Source organism: Octodon degus, unplaced genomic scaffold (assembly GCF_000260255.1).
Source record: "Octodon degus isolate 3935 unplaced genomic scaffold, OctDeg1.0 scaffold00123, whole genome shotgun sequence".
NCBI classification, from domain to species: Eukaryota; Metazoa; Chordata; class Mammalia; order Rodentia; family Octodontidae; genus Octodon; species Octodon degus.
This window is the reverse complement of record NW_004524699.1, coordinates 3941084-3961167: the sequence shown is the minus strand read 5'-3', so window position 1 is coordinate 3961167 and position 20084 is coordinate 3941084. Positions and strand designations below refer to the sequence as shown.

At 55.6% G+C, this 20084-nt stretch overlaps 2 protein-coding genes across 4 annotated transcripts in view; one reads left to right on the top strand and one right to left on the bottom strand.

Annotated features, from left to right (window-relative positions):
- The first annotated feature begins 1021 nt into the window (after nucleotides 1-1021).
- Nucleotides 1022-7538, top strand: Barhl1 (BarH like homeobox 1). Its single transcript, XM_004640433.1, has 3 exons — nucleotides 1022-1679; nucleotides 5437-5659; nucleotides 7231-7538. Exons 1-3 carry the CDS (start codon nucleotides 1214-1216, stop codon nucleotides 7523-7525), a joined length of 984 nt encoding a protein of 327 aa, XP_004640490.1. The 5' UTR covers nucleotides 1022-1213; the 3' UTR covers nucleotides 7526-7538.
- A 3756-nt stretch (nucleotides 7539-11294) lies between these two features.
- Ddx31 (DEAD-box helicase 31) overlaps nucleotides 11295-20084 on the bottom strand; it is a 73342-nt gene continuing 64552 nt past the window's right edge. For all 3 annotated transcript variants that reach the window (XM_023700503.1, XM_023700504.1, XM_023700505.1), the window contains one exon: nucleotides 11295-12052. In XM_023700503.1, coding sequence (XP_023556271.1) covers nucleotides 11857-12052 — 196 coding nt within the window. In that variant the 3' untranslated portion in view covers nucleotides 11295-11856. The remainder of the gene's footprint in view (nucleotides 12053-20084) is intronic.

Genomic DNA, 20084 nt, shown 5'->3' with positions numbered 1-20084 from the left:
AATTCTCCATATACACACGTATTTTTCTCGTTGGGTTTAAGACCTTCCTGTTTCTGGAAGAAAAGCGGGGGAGGAAAGAGTCTGGGACAGACTCACAGAGGAGGGTCGTGAATCTGTGGGCAAAGGTCGGGAACGCTCCAAAAACCGCTTTCGCACCCGCACGTCCCGACCGGGGCGCGCGGCTCGTTCTCCCCCGCAGCCCGAGCCTCCGCGGCTCATCACCCTCATTAGGGGCTTCATCGCCGGCCTAATGAAAGCAAACCGTGTGGAAATCGCCGGTAAACAGTTGGGTCTGTGCCGTAATTAATTCAGTGTCTCTTTTAATCAAACTGAAAAGAAATCGGGAAGCGGCTTGCGGAGCCGTGACATCACCCCCAAAATCGGCCAGAGCCAATCAGCGACATCACTCCGGGGACACGTGGGCGAGTCCCCTTAAAAAAAACACACACACACAACACAACGAAAAAAGAGAGAAACAACAACCAAAAAAAAAAAAAAACCACCCCCAAAGTAAAAGTGACACAAGTTCATTTTTTAAAGGAAGGGGGGGAGGCGAAGGCTCGCGCCGAGGACGCGCGGAGCAGCAGCGAGGAGCCGCGCGGCGCTGTCCACGGTGCTGACCGGGCCCAGGCGCGGGGCGCGGGCGCGGACCTGCCGGCAGGTGCAGCGGGATGGTTCTCCGGCCGCTGCCGCTCTCCGCGGTGCTGACGCCGCCAGGTGCGCTCTGTGCTGCCGGCTGGTAGCTCGGCCTGGGCCCGCTGCTATCCGCGGTGCTGACCCCGCTGCCCTCCGCCACCACTTGCCTGGAGGAAGCGCACGGTTTGGATTTTCAAATCCGTCCTTTATTTAGATTCCACCATCCTCGCTTATCTTCTGAGCCAAAGGGGATCTCAGGCCGTCCGTCTCCCCCTTTGCTCTCCCCAACTTGGCGCGCCCTCCTCCCATTCCTCCTTGACACTCCCACCACCCCCCCTCGGCTCCTCGGCGGCTCCGCGCGATGCTGCAGAAGACGCGCTGAGCCCTTTTGGATCTAATGCGCAGAGGAGGTTGGCCCCGAGCTCCCGGGCTCCCCCAAGGCTGAACTCCGTCCAAGGTGCCCACAGGCTCCCTGCCCGCCTTCCCCATGCCAGCCCGCAGCTAGGGGCAGGGGCAGCGGCGGCTGGGGTTGGGGGTGGGTGGGGAGCTTTTGGGGAGGACCGGTCGCAGCTTGGCGATGGAAGGCTCCAATGGCTTTGGGATCGACTCAATTCTCTCCCACCGTGCGGGCAGCCCCGCCCTTCCCAAGGGGGACCACTTGCTCGGGGACTGCCGCTCACCCCTGGAGCTGAGTCCACGCTCGGAGAGCAGCAGCGACTGCTCTTCACCAGCCTCGCCAGGAAGGGACTGTCTGGAGACAGGCACCCCGCGGCCTGGCGGGGCATCCGGCCCAGGTTTGGACTCCCATCTGCAGCCCGGGCAGCTCTCTGCCCCTGCCCAGTCGCGCACCGTCACCTCCTCCTTTCTGATCAGGGACATCCTTGCCGACTGCAAACCTCTCGCGGCCTGTGCACCCTATTCCAGTAGCGGGCAGCCCACAGCCCCTGAGCCTGGGGGCCGTCTTGCAGCCAAGGCTGGGGAGGACTTTAGAGACAAGCTGGACAAAGGTGGCAGCAACACCTCATCAGACTCTGAGTATAAAGGTAAGAAAACAGGAGGACAAAAACTTGGGGGAGGGTATATTGCTAAAGTGGGTGTAAAACTTGAGCACAAGCCCTGGGAAGCAGGACCGTGCTCAGCTCGATCCCCAGGCCCAAGCCAGGCAGCTGGTCTTGTGTGAGCCTTAGAGCAACAAAGGGTGCTGTGCAGGCAGGGGGCTGGGGAGAGGGGAGAAATCTCCCCATCTGTGTGACGAACTTTGGAAACTTTGACTGGGACCACCACCCTTCTATCAGTGGTTCTGGGGCAGGATCCTCTCCAGCCACTGATACCTGAGAAGAGACCTTGAGGGGATTTGAGACCCCAAGGGGAAAGTGTTGCTTTATAGGAATGAGATTCTGGGAGGAAATTTTCAGTGGGAGCTGTGAGCACAGTCAGAATTTTCTGCTCTTTCATCTGAAACCCCCTCCACCCCCATAAGAAATTAGTCTTTCCCTCCCACTGGGCCTGATGCATCTGGGCCCCAGAATCTTGCAAAAGAAGCATTGGCTTCAAAGGAGAAGAAGCAGCTCGGCACTGGCTGGAACAGGTTCAGAGGTCTGGCAGACAGAGAAGGGCCTCGTTACATACACGGCAGACCTCAGTGAATTTTGTTTTAAGTTCTTCAAGCAATAGATCCAGACTCTTGAGTAGCCAACCCAGTTTTCCCCTGGTGGGGGCTGCTGCCCCTTTGCTTGTTTTTTTTTTTTTTTCCCAGTGAATCTTTTTGTTGTTTTTGATCTCTTTTCATTCAGTCTTAACCAAGCGGCTGAGATCAGTATTATGAGAAAAGAGGGAAGAAAACAAGATAAAAGGAAAACGGGGAGGGAAGAGGGAAAGAAAATGTGCCCTAATTCTGTTTTAGACCTTTAGCTGTTTTACGAGGGCCAGAGGAATTGAGTTCTTTCTGGAAGACATCAAGAGGCAGAAGTGGAGGATAGCCAGGAGACCTAGATGGGGCTTAGGAGGTGGGAGCCCTGTGTCCCCCAGGCCCCAAAAGAAAACTAGGAGTTGGTGAAAGCTGTTCATAGCTCTTTTTGCATTATAATTAATTCCTGAAATCCTTTTCATGAGACAAAATTTCTCTATAAAGGCAACTAAAAAAAAAAAAAAAAAGCAACTCCTTTATTTTATGGGGTCTGCATCTCCTGGCCCCTATTTCTACAAAGCCTTCACAAAATTTAGGAAGGTTCATCTGACACCTCCTTCCCACCAAAAATTCATCGGAGGACTGATCCTGATGCCAAATCTATACCCCTCTGGGGTCCTACTCTCCATCCCATTTCTCTCATTTCCCCAATGCAAATGGTGGTGCTGAGCCTCCTTCAGTGAGGCCAGACCAGCCACCCCTGGAACATGGACAGGCTCAGCCAGAGCACCAGAAGAGATCTGGAGGCATTCAAGCACCTTGCCCAGAGACCCCTGTGCCTCCCTCAGGGACCTACTTAGCGAGGCAAGGAAAACTTGTCCTGAGAAGCACAGGTGTGTACCTCTGTGTGTTTGTGTTTGTGTGTAGATGCTGTAAATATAATTCATGGCATCACATTTTATTATTTACAATTTGCAACAACAACCACAACTTCCGATCCTTGTGGTTAAAGCAAGGGAGAAGAACCTCCCGGCCTGTGTGGGTTCACAGTTTGTTCCTGAGAGGTCTCATTTAAGATAATTGGATATCAGTTTCTTCGCCCTTCCCTGATGATACTTGATCGGGAAGGTGACACAGGGGCCGACTGCACACATCACTTAAATAGGTTTGGGGAAGAGGGGATAGAAGGTCTCCCCCCACAGCTAGGAGCGGCCACCTTTGTACCTAAAAAAGCCCCCGAGTGAAAAGGAGAGCAGAAGTGGGCTATACAGGCTGTGCCTGGAGTTTTTGTCAAACACGGGGTGACTTTCAGAGCCTGATGGCGAGACAGAAGCACAGAGGCAGCTGAGAGAGCCAGACCACGCAGGCATTTAAACCTACTGCCCCCAGCCCCTGTCCTCCCTGAGCGCTTCCTCCAAGAAGGGTTGGGGAGGAAGACCAGGCTCCTAAGTCTCTGGTAGCAAAGGCTTCTCAAACACAATATCCACAAAAGCTGAAACCAGGCTTTGAGGAGAGGTGCTCTAGTCCAGTCTGTGCACACCAAGGGCTGCAGCTTAGGTCCAGGGAGAAACGAAACCAGGGCTTGCTCCAGGCAAGAATGGTGACTGGGCCTCAGGCTGTGGGATGCGGAGGGGTAGCTTTCAGAACAAAGTCTGGGAAGTGGAGGTCCTGCTGGCTGCGTCTGTCCTGGAGGCTGTGCCTCGGAAGGCTCCATCCCTCACTGGGCAGGGACTGAGTTTTTGAAACCCAGCAGTTGATCCATTCTACCTCAGTAGGGGATTTTTTATAAATAGTCTAGATAATTAGATCAAATAGTAAAATTTCTGCAATATCAAGGTAGAGGTTTGGATAATTGGCTCTAATGGTGCCCAGAGTCCAGTTCTCTGGGCTAGGTGTGTGCAGGAGGCAGGCAGGAGCTCAAGCTCGAGTTGTCCGTCCCTATCGGGCACTCTCCACTTGTGCACCGCCAGGGAGCACCCGGTGCCCACTGCCCTTCCTACCCAGAAAGTTCAGCCTTTCCAGCTGAAAAGCCCCGCTCCCCAGTGGCTCAATTAACCGGATTATTTTTTCCTACAGAGAGAAATCAACTCACATTCAGCTGAACCCTGTTATTGCAAACGCCATGCACAATGAAATTCATCATAAAAAAATAATAAAGAAAAAGGGGGGCACACTGAGTCCAGTTGAATCCCACACCCTCAGTCCTGGAGAGGCTGCCTGTGTGGTTACAGTCTCTTTAGGGAAAGAAGGAGGGAGAGCGTGGAACCTGTGTGAGTTTTCCGTTTTCGTTCAACCCTGCACGAAAGTGGAGAAAAAGAAGCCTCCCCAGCCAGGTCCACTTTTGGTCCTCAGGAGCGGGAAGCTGGTGCAGCTCCGTCCCGGTGGAGGGCCATAAGTGCAATCGCCATGCGGGTACAGTGGGGCCACAGAGGGATGAGCACCGGGGCGAAAACCAGACCCCGCGGTGTGTGCGGCCCGCCCAGGCCGAGGCGCCGGGAGCCGCCAGTCCTCCCTGGGCCCTCTCGGTCTGTGCCCGACCTGCCTCCCTCCGCTCAGTTTGCAGGCAGCTTTAGGTGTCTGGAAAACCATTGCTACAGATTCTCATCCAGGTGGGGGGCACGTGAGGCTGGGCCACAGTTACGCGCTCTTGGGGACAAGGCATTGCTGCGGGGAGTGCAGGACTTTGTCCCTCCATGCGGGTTTCTCTGAAGACCTCTGGGTTCTCAGCTCCCTCCCTTGCCCTCACCGACGTGGTGAGTGGACGAGGCCCCAGCATGGCTCCTGCAGCCGGACCCTGGCCTCCTGCCTGGGGAGAGTTCAGTCAGGCTCCGCGGGGTTTCGCTGTCTGTCTTCACGGAGCTTGCAGGCTGGGCGCACCAGTGGCAGGAACAAGGCGGCTCTGCGCTCTGCGGGGCTCAGGTTCTTTCTCCCCGGAGCCGCGGGCGGGTGTCCCCTCGGGCGCTCTCTTCTCCGTGCCTCCGCCAAGGCGATGCCCTGTTTCTGGGTGCCTGGGTGTCCCGGCTCCAGGACCTGTGTGGCGGCCCCTGCTCGCTCAGGCGCCGCGGGGCCACAGGCCGGGACCATGTCTACGGGACACCGCCGGGCGGCGGGAGGAGAGGGAGGACCGGGCAGCAGTGGGTCGGGCCGGCACTGACGCGCAGCTGTCTCCGCAGTGAAGGAGGAGGGCGACCGCGAGATCTCCAGCTCCCGGGACAGCCCCCCGGTCCGCCTGAAGAAGCCGCGCAAGGCGCGCACGGCCTTCACCGACCATCAGCTGGCGCAGCTGGAGCGCAGCTTCGAGCGGCAGAAGTACCTGAGCGTGCAGGACCGCATGGAGCTGGCCGCCTCGCTCAACCTCACCGACACGCAGGTCAAGACCTGGTATCAGAACCGCAGGTGAGGTCCCTGTGTGCTGCGCAGCGCCGGGGTGTGGACCTGGGAAGGGGTGCGCCTTTCCTGGAAGCTTCTGGAGGGGGACACAGAGACCACAGCCTGGGGCCAGGGAAGGGCCCTTTCGACTTCCTACTTCTGTAAAAGTGCGGAAACTGAGCCCTGAGGGGAAAGCTTCAATCGAAGCCCCACAGTAGGGAAGGCAGGAAGGAATCCAGACTTGGCATTGGAGGTCCGGAGGGCAGGCCCTGAAGCTGTGCTCTGGTGCCCTTGGTGGCAGCCTAGTCTGCAAGGCACAGGGGGGGCCGGGCTCTTCCCTGCAGAAGGGGCTCCCAGGTCACTTGGCCTCTGCCTCTCTCTAGGTGGAGTAACAGAAATTGGTTCCTGGGTGCTGCTATTGAACCTGTTTCCTAGCCTTCTAAAAATCGTTCACAGATTTACGTATGACACACACACACTTAATTCTACGGACACGCAGCAGCCTGACCCAAGGTCGCACGAACATGCACCACAGCCTCCTCTTTAGCAGAGGCAGGAATAGTGCTTCCCATAAGCAAGCGTCAGAACACGCAGCCCCATTAATAATAAATACTGATTAGTGCTCCGGGCATCAATAATTAAGGCCTGTTGCAGTAATTACACAATTATGATGATGATGAATAATTCAGGGAGGGAACCAGGGCCGGTGTGACTGAGCCCACCTCACTGGAGCTGGGCACCAGCTGCCTCCACAGGTGAGCCCCGGGCTCCAGGCCGGCCTGCTCTAACTGCTGAGCCAACGTGGCGGCTAGCCGGGAAGCAGGGCTCACCAGCAAGCCAGCCACAGACTTGGGAGGCTGCGCTGTGGGTGCTGCTGCCGTCTGGAGGAGCTAAGGTGCTGGTGCCGGCACGTAGCCTCTCCTGTGCCGCATCCTGCCTGCCTGCCTGCCTGCCTGCCTGGTCTGCGGAGATGGGCACCAGGGTTACCTGAGGGTGCCTGACTGCCCAGCAGGCCTAACCCCACCACCTCTGCCATCCTCTCCTGGGCCTGGTGGTCTCCACAGGTCTCCCCAGGCAGCATAGATGCAGGGGCCTCTCAAGGCCCAGTTCCATGGAAACCCAAGTGGGAGCGCTGCCCACCCCAGTGGAAGGTCATAGCCCAGCTCTGAGGTCAAAAAGCTTAGCTTAGAGCCTCAGATCCTGCCGATTTCTAGATCTTCATAACTGGCCCATATGACACTCCTCTTCCCCCTCGGTACTGGGGTTAAACCCAGGCACACTCTATAACTGAAGTACATCTGCCCCTTTCTCATTTTTTATTTGGAGACAGGTCTAATTTGCCCAGGCAGGCTGGCTTCAAATTTGTGGTCCTCCTGCCTCAGCCTCCCAGAGTGTTGGGATTATAGGTGTGCACCGCCATGTCAGTTTTAAAATCTGTAAAATGGGGATCGTAGCGTGGAAATCCAGGGGGAAATTCAAGGAGAGAATGGGTATTCCGGTATTTATTAACCCTGCAGGAACGCTCCAGAGGGGAAGAGGTCCCAGGTGCCCCAGCTGCGATCCCTGTCCTACTCTTCCCTTACTCTTTCGGTCCTCAGGACTAAATGGAAGCGACAGACGGCTGTCGGGCTGGAGCTGCTGGCGGAAGCAGGCAACTACTCTGCGCTCCAGCGGATGTTCCCGTCGCCTTACTTCTATCCACAGAGCCTGGTCTCCAACCTGGACCCCGGCGCGGCGCTCTACCTGTACCGCGGCCCAAGCGCGCCGCCCCCCGCGCTGCAGAGGCCACTGGTGCCACGCATCCTCATCCACGGACTCCAGGGAGCCGGCGAGCCGCCCCCGCCACTGCCCCCGCTGGCTGGAGTTCTCCCGCGCGCCGCGCAGCCCCGGTGAGGCGCCCGCCAGCGCTCCCTGGCGCCCCGGCCCAGCGACCCCCAAGGGCCCGATGCCAAGTCCACCGGGGCCCCGCGGGCCTGGACTGCGCCTCCTCCGCCCCTCTGTGCCCTCTCCACCCGCCGGGTGTGCACACGCGTCTCCGCGTACCTCCACTCTCCCAGTATCCACCGGTCCCCGGGGGTCCTTGGGCCCCCGGGACCTGTCGGTGACCTGTGCTTCGCTCCCTTGCCCCCTTCCTGCTCCAGCGGGGGACCCAGCTTCTCTCCGTCCATCCGCGGGGCGCGGTGGGAGGCCAGCACCTTCCTGATGCCGCGCCCGCCTGGCGGTTGAGCTGTACATACCGTGTGCAAAGTGTATATGAAGTTATTTATTCGTGACCCCTGAGCCCGTGACCGTGTCCGTGAATCAGTGAGTCTGTGGCCTGTGCCCTCCCCTTCCCGGGGCCCGGGGACCTGCGCACCGACACTGACCCCAGGTCTCCACTTCTGTCCCGCCCGCGGGCAGCCAGGCCTCTTGGGTTTCCTCTTTTTTAAATGTCGAAATAAACTTCTTACAAATGACCAGGCGCCTGTCCGCGCTCCCATCGTCAGTCGGCGCCCAGGCCCTGCCCGACCCTCTTCGGGGCCATCTGCCTCTCCTGGGGCTCGGTCTCCGTCCAGCCTCCAACGAAATTTTTCTCTCTTCTCTGCCTGGTCGGTGCTGCGGTCCTTGCAGGGGACCTGGCTGAGCGAGAGGGTCCTGGGCAGCTGGCGCCCCCACCCGGGCTGTCTTTCCCGCGAAGCTCCCATTCTGCTTCCCCCACCCCATCTGGTTCCTCTGGGCTCCCAGACAACCCTGGGGCCCGGTCGGGGGTCAGCGCCTGGCCTCCCTCGCTGCTGCCGGGCTGCAATGCCCTCTCTGAGCCGACGCATCTGGCTGCAACAAGGGCACCGGCAGCTGGTGACCGGCCCGCTGGTCTAGGGGCCGACAGATGGACTCCGAGACTGCTCCCCATCACCCCACCCTCTGCCGCCCGACACCCCCAGCACCCACGGAGTGTGCTGCCGGTGGGCAACGAGCAACTCCTGGCCCCTGGTGCCCGTCAGGACCCTGTGCGCCTTGTCCCCGAGCCTGAGGCTGCACTGGGTGACTACTGGAGCAACCCACTTCCTCGTCACCCTGGGATGAGGTTGGAAGCAAGATCCAGAAAAGAGCCAGATCTCTTTGCAGCCCCAGCAGGATTTTAGTGTCTAGCTCACGTTCTGAGGGCCAGGGTCACTGCCCAAAGACATTCCTCTTTGGGGAAGAGCTGGGATGCCCCCTCTACACTCCACCTGCAGTGGAGCACCCATGGCGGAGCTCTGGGTGCCCAGCAGGCTGAGGCACAGCCCGTAACAGGAGAGCTCTGGGAGAACCTAGATGGGACGTGTTCAGGCTGTAACCCCCAAAAGCAGACACAGGTCTGCTACTGTTTCCTCCCCCCTTTCCTGGGCTGGCGAGGGTATTATTCTAATTTTGCAAAATGCACAGCAGCTAATTAAGTCAAGGGGCCCTCGGCCTTCGGGTTCTTTTGCATGTGAATGGGGCTGGTAAATCCCAAGTCCTGGCCATGGCAGGGGCGCAGGGGGACTGCCCCCAACTCAGGGTTAATGAAGTGGGAAAGGAGTCTCTCAGAGCCCCCTGCAAACAAAACCCCCCAGGCAGCAAACCCTGCCCAAATCCTACATGGATTGACTTAAACCCGGGAGATAAGTGCTTTAAATTAATCTCATTGAATAAGAATGAGACCAAACAAAACTCTTTAAAATCATATTAAAAATCTATCAAAGGACAACTTGCACTGGTGTGCTTTTCATTTTGTGAAAGTGGAGGAGGCAGGCTGGAGCAGCCACCCTTACATTTACACAGCCACAGTGTAAATCACAGACACATTCTCAACTATGTAATCGTCCTTGTACCTCAGAGGCCATTTCATATCTTACATTAATGAAGAACAAGGCTTCCCTACAAGTTTATAATTACAGTACTTTGCACTGTCCTGCATACTCATCTGTAATAATATCTCCAGTCTGCAGTGAAGTGGGCTTCTGCGCCCTGTTTAGAGGCTCAAGTGGGCTGTCTTCCCAACCCCGGCGATGGGAATGTTGAGAGGGAGAAGGTACAGGAGACGCTCGGCCACAGCAGAGGATGGCAACCAAGGAGACCACCTCTCAGGGCCCACCCTCCCACGATCCTCATCAGCGACAGGATGGAGGCAGGGAGGCTTAGGGTGCCCCCGCCCCCAGTGCTGGGCCTTGCTCTACACGTCGTCTGGAGGAGCGAGGGGAAGAAACGCTGTAGGGCCACGGAGACAACCCAGCAGCACCAGCGAAGTGGGCATTCCAGGCAGGGCAGCTTCCTGGAGGTCCCGCCTCGGACTTCTGTCCCTGGACAGTGGCGCCTGGATTTTAAAGGCTTCCGCTGACAGCACATGAAGTGCTCACCAAGGCCCGGGCCAGTCTGCAACACATCTGCGTGCAAAGGCCCTTTGGCTCCCCTCTTCACTCCAGGGGGCAAAGAAAAAAATCAAAGGGATGAGCGGGCTTTGTCCAAGTGTCCTTCGGTGCCCTGTTTGGCAAGAGTGGAGGATGCTGTCTGCATTGCCTTAGCGACTTAATCGCTCACCAAGGGGATCTCGCTCTTGAGGCGTGAGAATGGGGGCCCCTCTGATGGGCAGGCACTGGGACTGCAACTGGGGGTGTTTCAGTCCAAAAAAGCATTCCACAGCCCGAGGTGGGGGCGGGGTGGGAGAGCTTCAGGCCACAACGTTCCAGTAAAGGTCCAAATGATCTGGGACTTTCATATGCTAACCAGGCTGATGTCGCAGAGAAATGGGTTAGTTTGGGAAATCAGAAACAGGCACGATTAGAAGCACACACAAAATTAGAATATGTACTGTGGAATTAGGCTCAAGCTTTGCCTAATTGATGCCTGAAATGTATAATCTGTCAAGAGTTATAATAAGAGATTTATTTGAAGGTTATTTAAATTTAGATAATATTAACCCTAAATCTGCTAAATCCATGTTTCTTTATTAACTGGGTGAGCTACTGATTCAAGCCCTCACAGCATCTCCCGCACGAATGACGCTTGCACCCAAGAGTCCTTGGAGCAGCCACTCCCATGCTGGCTCTGGCCCCTTCTGGGGAGCACAGGAGGGCCCACTCGCCCTGCCCCGTATATACTGCTGGGGGTGGGGAGGCACACTTTCTCTGATCTCCCCCATCACTGGCACTGGGCCTGCTGGGTTCCACCTGTGAGGTCTGGCCCCTCCCTCATCCAATCATGTGAGCCATCCTACCAAAACAGAAGACAGTAGATTTACACAAGGCCCCTTTAATGTGTACCATTAAAAAAAAACATATGGGTGCAGATTTCACAAATAGTCCCTAGTAGTTCCCACAATGACCAACTCTGAAAAGGTCCTGCACCTCCTGAGTGGGTCCACTCTTGCCAGCACCCCAGCCCAAGCCAGTCAGTCCATGTGGGCCTGGGGTCCCAGCACTCTTACCAGGAAAACCAAAGTGGTTGGCACACGAATTATGAAGAGTAAGGAAAATGTAACAGGAGAGAACAGAGGCAGGGCCTGGTCGGGGAGGTGGGGCTCTCAGCCCTGTCTCCCTGCATCCCTGGGATGTGCAGAGCTTATGTTTATTGGGAAATCAATATACATCAGAGGGGCCAGGGAGATGGCTCAGTAGGACAAGCGCTTGACTGGCAAACGCAAGGATCTGAGTTCAATCCCTGGTTCCACCAAAAACAACAACAAAAACACATCGGGGTCCATGTCAACCTCCCAGAAAGCAGTGGGGGTGGCTGGGTCTGGGTCACCACACGAAGACACCTGCCAAGGAAGCAAAGAGGCACTCAGAGCACTGGTGCCCTCTGACTTCACAGGCAGTGACAGCGAGGAACAGTGAATCCATTAGCCCCCAGAGTGCATTTCCCGTGGACACGAAAGGGAAGGCAACGCACACAGATGCGACAGTGTGTTTGTGGGAGAAACACACAGGCCCAACAAAGGCATTTCTATTTCTAACCCGGACTAAAAACCCTTAGGCCTTTGTGCTGAAGCACGTGTACATTAAGACAATAACTACTTGACAAATACGTTTGGTACAAATTCCAGTCCAGTTCTAACAGCCTGCTGTCACGCAACCAGCACATCACAGGGCTGCAGTCATGGATATGCCTGCCCAGGGTCCCTGCTCAGGGCAAGGTGTCACACGTATTTTTCTGATGAGAAGACATCCTCCCAGCGCTGCCCAGGCCTCTAGCATCACTCTGAGCCCAGTCCTGTGGACAGGGATTTAGAACCTTTCTGGGAGGCCTTGCTGTCCCTTGGGCAGCCTCTCCGGGCGCTCGTGGTCCCGGGAGGAGCTGCTTGCCTCCAGTGTGCTCTGCCTCCTGACCTGGGTGGCGCTGGGGTCCAGCCCACTTGAGTATTCCGAGCGGAGGACCTCAGCGAGCCGCGGCTCGCATCGTGGCTTCTTGCGAAGGTCTGGCCTGGAGAACAGTAACAGCAGAGGGGAGAAACTTTAGTACTTTCTCCTTTCACATTTGGAAAGGAGGCTGACGGCAGCTGGCTGTGAAACTGGGAAGCTGACATTTTTGTATTAACAGAAGTGCGATCCCTTCAATAGTGCTTGTTTTGATATTCCATGCACCAGAAGATTAGATACGGCGCTGACAGATTTTCATAACGGTGGCAAAATATCATGGCATTTTTAAAACAGGCTTTGTTCTGTGTTGTTTTCATGGGAAAAAAGAGAACTGTACACCCTCAAACTCTGATGGCAAACGAGGTGTATGATGCAGCAGTTTGCCAGAGGATGGAGAAAACCCACCCAGAAACTGCACCGCATGAAGCAGCAAATGCCCCTAACCGGCAGCTAGGATGCCTTGCAAGGTGATGGGGCCGTGGGCATCAGACACTGAGGACTCGGCCCTGCGGGACAGGCAGCGAGGCCCCTTGCCCTGCTGGGTCAGTCAGAGACCACGCCCTCAGGAAAGAGCCTCTCACACACGATTCTGAGCCCGCAGAACCCCAAGCCGGGGTGCAGGCTCTTGAGTGTCCGAGCCAGGTTTAGGCCAGCAGCTGTCTGCGCGTGGCTAGTCTGGGGCTTGGAGGGATGCTGCTTCCTGCTCCAACCCACCAAGGTGCCAAAGGCAGAAGCAGCTCCAGTGCTGAGCCGCAGCAGCTGTGCTCTGAGACGGCAGTCTCGCCTCCGACCAGATCAGGCAGAAGTTTAACCACAGACAGAAGAACGGCTGTTGAAAGCGAAGAATAAGACGTTTTCTAAGATTTTTCACCAAAATAACAATTAAAAAACAATGGTCAACACACATGACAATTCCTGGGACACCCATTGGCAGTCTTAGCGCAGCACTGTGTTGTGTAGTTCTTGCTCTAATTGCTTTATTTATGGTGTTTCTTTACATACTAATTAGAGGATAAAGTGGACTGAAATTACAGCCAAAATAAACAGAACTCCTTCGAAACTCAGGAGTCAGAGGTGAGACTAACCCATGTGACCCTTTATGAAGAAAGCGCAGCATCCTGCTGTACCGGGGCTGAAGCACTGAGGCCTGCTTCTACGCTTATCCAGGGACAGGTCTACAGCCACACGGCTGTTTCCTCATGTGACACAGAGGGAGAGAAGGCTCAGTCTCCGCTGGGAGGAGGATTTGAGGCAGGAGACTAATGGGTCACGTCATTCAGGCGCTAGGAGCGCGGAGCACTGTGTGCCCGGGAGGCTCTCAGCAGGAGGCACCAGGGCCAGTGCTCTCGCGGCTGTGGGCACCATGTCTGAGCACTGCTGCCTACTTCCGGCGTGCTCGGCAAGGCCAGTGCGACTCCTCCTTTCACAGCTTGGATGGCTCCCAGCCACAAGGAGAACCGAAGAGGAGGGCAAACAGGTCCGGTGGGCTCTGCCCCTACTCTCCCTACCAGCCCAGGCTGATGCCAGGAGGACAAGTCAGATATGACGGGAAGGGCCTTGGATGTCAGAGTAGAAATACCATGTCATGCTGAGTCTGGTCTCAAAGGCTGCTGCAGTGGGACAACTGGGACAAGAGCTAGGTAATGGAGGAGTAAGGAGCGAGGAGCGAGGCCCTGGGGTTAGAGCTCGGCATGCGACATAGAACAAGTGATTCTGTCCTTATCTGGAAAGTGGAGAGATACGGAGAACAGAGCTCCTAAGACCTGTCGGTATGAAGTAAGACACGCAGTGCTACTGGGGGCTGACATGTGGGATGGGGCCATGCTCAGCTCAACGCGAGGAAACTGAGGCCCGGAGGTGCCACACTCTACCGCTAGCCCACGCAGGAGCCTGGAAGGACCACGAGCCCTGGTGATTGCACGGCCCACTCCGTGGAGGACAGCAGTCCCGCCCCTGGGTGCCTGTCCCACTGGGCCGAGCGCCTCAGCGTACGTGGCAGAGGCCCGAGCAGTGGGCCCGTGTGGTGGCAGCAGCAGACGGGCCCGCGGTTGGGAGCACTTAGCCTGCTCCAAACTGAAGGCTGCCACTTTTGGTGCTTGCGGTTTATTTTTAGTCGGCTTCTATGACAGACAGAGTGAAAGGTTCTGACAGGAAGGAATGCTTTTTCTTTCCTTTCCTTTGAAGCCAAGTGCTCACAATGTGTATAATTTTAAATGTAACAACCTCAGTTTCAAAATATGCAAAATTTCCGTCAAAATATCCTCCCCAGCATAAGCTCTAGCACTTCAATGCCTGCTCCTCCCACTGCTAATGCACAATAATAACCAGGATCTCTTCTGGGTGGCTGATACACTAATTGCCGACAGACACGGTGCAGGCTGCAGGCGCCTCTTTCCGCTCAAGAATGCAGGCAGTGCAGCCCTGCGGCCGCCTGCAGTCCCCTCGCAGCCACACCCTGCATAGAGCGGCAGACTCGTTCCCATCAGGCCCTTTCCGTACTTGCCCCTCTGCAGAGACAAACCTGGGGGAGGGGGGAGCAGCAGGAATGACCAGCTGTCAGGTGGGAATGTCTGTTAAAACGTCCCCAGGTCCAGTGTCAGGGGTCACCACTAGAAAGCAGGTCTTGGAGTGGGAGGAGCTCAGTGCTGAAGTGCATCCTAGCACGTGTGAGGTCCTGGGTTCGAGCCAGAACCACACCAACACCAAAGAAAGGATCTCCTGGAGACAGCCCTGCCTGCCTCGCCTTTCCTGTCTCCTGGCTACTGCAAGTTTAGCTCAGAGTCTCATGGTGGCCCAGCCCACAGCCAGGGGTCCTGACTTTTCGGCTGCAGATCTCTCTGGTGGGAGAACATAGGGCCAGTTCCAGGGTTCCACCTGCTGTCTTGACAGTCAACAGGGCCCACACCCCTTGGGGCAGCTCCGTTCCCTTCTGTGTCCCGAGGCCCAAGGCTGAAAAGGCCAAGTACAGCTGGGAAGATGAACCCCACCAGACCCGAGCATGTGATGGGTGCTCATGCCCTCTCCTGCCAAGCTTCAGTCCTCCCAAAACTTGCCAACTTTCCTGCCCTTCCTGCCCTCCAAATACCCAGACTCCTCTCACTCGAGCTTCTTGAGCATCTACTGTAGTAATCCGGGGGTTACCAAGCAACAGATCAGTTTATCTAACCATGGGGAATCCCTTGTAGTGAAGGCTGAAGCCCCCTGGTCTCCAGGCTGGGTTACTCAGCGGGACACACGGATGCCACTTCCACTGCCACTAAGGTGAACACACAGCCTAAGTAGAAAATCAATGCGTCCTGCTTCGGTGACCAGGAGCAGAGGTTGCAGGGTTCTCTCTCAACTTCTTCAATAAATCACAGAAACACTTGTCCAAAGAAAGCTTTTATAAACGGCATTCTTCTGTAGGAGGCAGTTACAACAATTTTATCTTATTTGTGTATTTTAAGTCTGGCACTATTTTAGCCTTTTATGACTATAAGGTCTGTCTTAGAAAAAGTCTTTATTCCAGAATTTAAAATTCACGTGCATTTCCTTACACTCTCAGTCTACTCTCATTACATCTAGACTCTAGGCTGGCTCCCAGCACAACCTAGAGGACTTCCTTCTTTCTCAGTCATCCACAGCAGTCACTGAGAAGTCGCCTCTTCCCGGAGACCCAATCCCACCTCTCGGGCGCTTCCTTCTCACTAGGTGCACACAGGCCATGTGGCAAGGGAGGGGAGAGGGACACCAGACAGAAGGGGTAAAACAGGCTGGGTGGCATGGTACACACCCGAATTCTGGCACTGGGGTGGGGAGGCTGAGGCAGGAGGGTCGCGTGGAGTTCCAGACAGCCCTGAGCTGCACAGTGCGCTCAAGGCCAGCCTGAGTTGCACAGAGAAAGAATCTTTGAAACAACAACAAAAAAATAAATATGGCAAACATGTAAGCAAATACTGTTCACGTGCATTTTTTGTGCTTCAATGGATTATTAATGGATTTAAAGACACAGCACTTATACCAAAGCCGCCATTCCCACTGGCTATGTAAACTTGTGAATAGAAGAACAATGTCACTGGATCTCAGAACACAAAGACTGAAACCCTGATAAACTGTCTTCTGATAGCTGAATAACTTAAAAGAGAGTAGATGATTCCTTTAGTTTCGTTTTAAGTAAATGATATTTTCATCTAAAACAAAACACAAAGCCCTGTATGTAGAGCAAATGCAAAGATTTGAAGGGTACGCAAATGGAGCCAAGGTCAAAGTGGATCGTGGGCTTCGAAGCACTTTTAAATTTCTAGCCTCTCAATTTTTATCATGAGTGGATTTACAATTAGAAAAACCCCAGTATTTCATTATAAGGGAAAAAAAGACAAACGGTAGAATTTTGCTCATGCCAAATCCAATAGTACTTTTCAATTAAAATTTTTTTTGTTTGTTTGTTTTTGTTTTTTGGGGGAACCAGGGATTGAACTCAGGCCCTTGCGCTTGCCTGGGAAGTGCTTATTCCACTGAGCCATCTCCCCGGCCCTGTACTTTTCAATTATGTATTTATAATTTTTTTATGTATTTCATGCAGCTCGAATGCGTGATCCTCCTGTTTTCAGCCTCCTCAGTGCTGGGATACAGGCGTGTGCCATCACGCCCAGTCTTGGTAACCCACTCAGCGCTCCCTGGCTGGACAGTCAGGGGGCATGTGGTGCTGGGGATCAAACCCAGGTCCTTGCGCTTGCCTAGGTAGGCGCTTAGACCACTGAGCTATCTCTGTGGCCCCCAATAGTATTTTAATTTCTATTAATCAAAAATCCCACTTGCCTTCTGGTTTTCCATGATTTTGGTTCTGTGGGGGGTTTTCTCTGGGCTAAAATGAACAGGTAACAGACAGAATGAGGTTGCACTTCTCACCTGAGCAGGCTGCCCCGGGCCCAGCGACATACCGTGTGGGAAGCGGGCCTGGTTCTGAGTGGCTGAGGAGTCACGGACGCCAGACGCCTGGCAGCACAAGCACAGGCTGCACAGGGCACTGCTGGGATGGAAGGATGCGGGGGACAAGGGGCAAGCCTGAGGCTGGCATGGCCAGACCCTGGACAGCCGAGGCCGCTCCCAGCACAGTGCTCTGGGTCATCCTGCTGGACATTCTTATAGTGACTTAGATGACACCAGGTAATTTAATCACATCTGCAGATGGTGACAGAAGACCCAGAATGCCCTAGCAGACCCAACATGCCAGACCTCAGCTCAGAAAGTCGATTACACCAGGACGGATGTGTGGTCTTCCTTCAGGTGGAGCACAGTCCGTGGGGAGTGACCCAACCCAGGGCCTCTGCACTGAGCTGCGTCCTCAGCCTCTCACCTTTTTTGAGACAGAGCCTTGCTAAGTTGCTGGGCCTGAACTTGGAGTCCTCCTGCCTCAGCCTCCCAGTGCAGGAGTCACAGGTGTGTGCCGTGGTTCCTCACCTGGAATCTTGCTCTGAGAAAGGAGGGGGGCAGGAACCACCATGTGTACAAACATGGATTTAGCTAGCAACTTATGACCTAGAACCACAAGGCCTGGGCTCAAATCTCCACCCTGTGGGCAGCCTCCTCATTAGTATACTGGGGAAACCACAGGGGTCACAGGAGAACACAAGCAGGTCACTGGCTGCAGAGGCCAATGTCCGCCTGTCCTGAGTGCACTGTGCCGTTCCAGCTGCCGCCGCCACACCAGCAGGCCTCAGAGAGGGCCTGGGATGTGCTGTGCAGCTCCAGGAGTGCAAGCTTATTCTCGAGCTCTAGGCAGGGCCAGTCCTCATCCCACTACACTGTTCACTCTCTGACTAAAGGGAAAGGAGGTGACTGTCCTCATTAACAACAGACAAGGCAGAAGGGAGGAGGTGAGAAGCCACCACCAGATATGCACTCTATGTCACGTGGACAAGGGTTTGGCTGAGGCAATATGGCCACCACTTCTATTTCTAGGTTTGGAGATCAGCTACGCACAAGTTCGAATCTTCGGGACTGAACAGTGGGAGGTGACCTCTGCTTCACTTTCTGGAGCTCTAACAGGAGCAGGGCTCTACAGACTGTGCACCACTTAAGGTGGTAATGTACCTGGATGCAGGGCACACGCACAGAGGAGGAGCCACGGGAGCCGTGAGGTGAGGGCTGGGCCAGGCCAGGCCAGGCGAGGCGAGGCGAGTCACACACACTGAGCATGGCTCTGCCCTGGACAGCCCTGCTGCACAGAAGGCTGCTGCCGAGCTGAGGGCTGGGATACCATTCAGTGACGCCCAGGCCCACAGCTCGGGTTCCTCCGGCTGCTCCACTATTTCTAGGCCTGGATGATACTGGGCACGAGAGCCAGACCTCGCCTAGCGCCGTCTCTTCTCGGAGGCCTCACACCAGCCACCGCGGGAGCAGACAGCCGCACAACCTGCCCCAGGGTTTGCTACTCGGATGGCTTCAAGCCACATCTTTCCTACACGCAACGAACATACCTGCTGCTCGGGTCCAGTTCGCTGGTTACACAGAATAATCTGTTCATGTAAGAAATACCCTTAACCCAATTTGTATACTTGTCACTCAGCCCAGTGCTGGCTGCAGAAACCCACAGCTCCCCACGGGGCACGTAAGGAACCCACAGGGGGAGGCCAGGGGTCTGCTCCAGGTTCCTTGCTGGTCACAGGGACCAGGAGGCCATGGTGGGCAGAGCGCATGGAGAGATCAGCTCAGCAGAGGGCACACCTGAGCCCGCAGAGAGGAGCTACTGTCACCTCTACCAGCAACCTTAAAACGTACATGCAAATGTGTCACCTACTGTCACTGTGGGATGCTGGTTCTCAAGCTGCAGCTTTCCTCTTGACTACTAACAAGTTAAAACATCACATTTCTGGCTGCTTGTTCACAACAAAGGGCCAGGGTGAAGACGACATGTGAAAAAGAGCAGAGCCACTTCACATGGGGCACAGCCAGACGGAAAGGCTCTGGCCTCCTATGATGAAGAGGAGGTGGGGGTGTGGGACACACACCTCCTACTGCAGGAAGGGGCGCCATGGAAAGGGGCCAGGTGTGTTCCTGACCTCGCTAGTGCCAGGAAGTAGCAGAGCCCAGGCAGAGCCCATCTTCTAAACTGTACTCCTGCTGCAGGCCTCTGCATCTGGTGTCTGCCAGCCCGCTAGGCCAGCCGCGTCCAATTCCAGTGCTTGGACGGCTCCAGCAGCGTCTCCAGCATCCTCCCAGGAGAGGCTGGCCAGGCTCCTGCTCTTTGTTGTCAGCCCCGACTGTGAGACTGAAAGCACATCCTGTGGCTCCTGCTGTCTGCAGGTGACCCAGGTGTGGAGGAAGCTCAGGGTCACCGTGAAATCCCTCTAATCGCCTCATTAGCCTGGTGGGGATGAGTGTGTTCGTTTCACGAGGAGGCGGAAAGCTGGTAATTGCATGGTTTCAGATAGAAAAAAATAGTGGTAGAAGCAAAAGGCCAAATGTAAAAAGCTGCATGTGCAGAGCTGTAATTAAACAGAGCCCAGAAGAGCAGGCTAGCAGCACCTGATTGCGGTAGGCAGCGTGCCCACATACGCGGCCCGATCCTAACCACTCATGAACACGTGGGGGTTCTCAGGCCACACACAGTCCCCACACCCTGCACAGGCTGGCGTTCACCGCCCAGAACCGCCCCTTGCAGCTGTCTTCCCACATGGTCCTCACCCTCGTACTCACGCTCTAAAGAGAATCCAGGCTCTGCTTCCGGGTCACCAGCCCACCTCCCCGGCCGAGCAGCCACAGGAACCTGCTCTTGTGTGTACTCTCGTAGTTTTGATCTGGACTCATCCCTGAATGACAGGAGCAACCAGCCAGAGCCGCTCTGCCTCACCGCACCAGGGACACCCTGTGACTCAAGGACCATGTCTTCCAAGCCCAGGGGTGCTGCTGGGTCCACTAATGATCATGTCTCTGCACACTTCGTGGTTTCTGCCTGGCTTCCAGGTTGGGACCTGCGCGCCTGCCTTTCCATGGGGCTGCCCAGTGGACTGCAGAACGGACTCTGCTCCCCTACCCACAGCTGTCTGTCCCTCTGCTGTGCAGGGAAGGCTGAGCTTGTAGGGCGGAGAACTTCCCATGATGCCCTTCATCTGTGT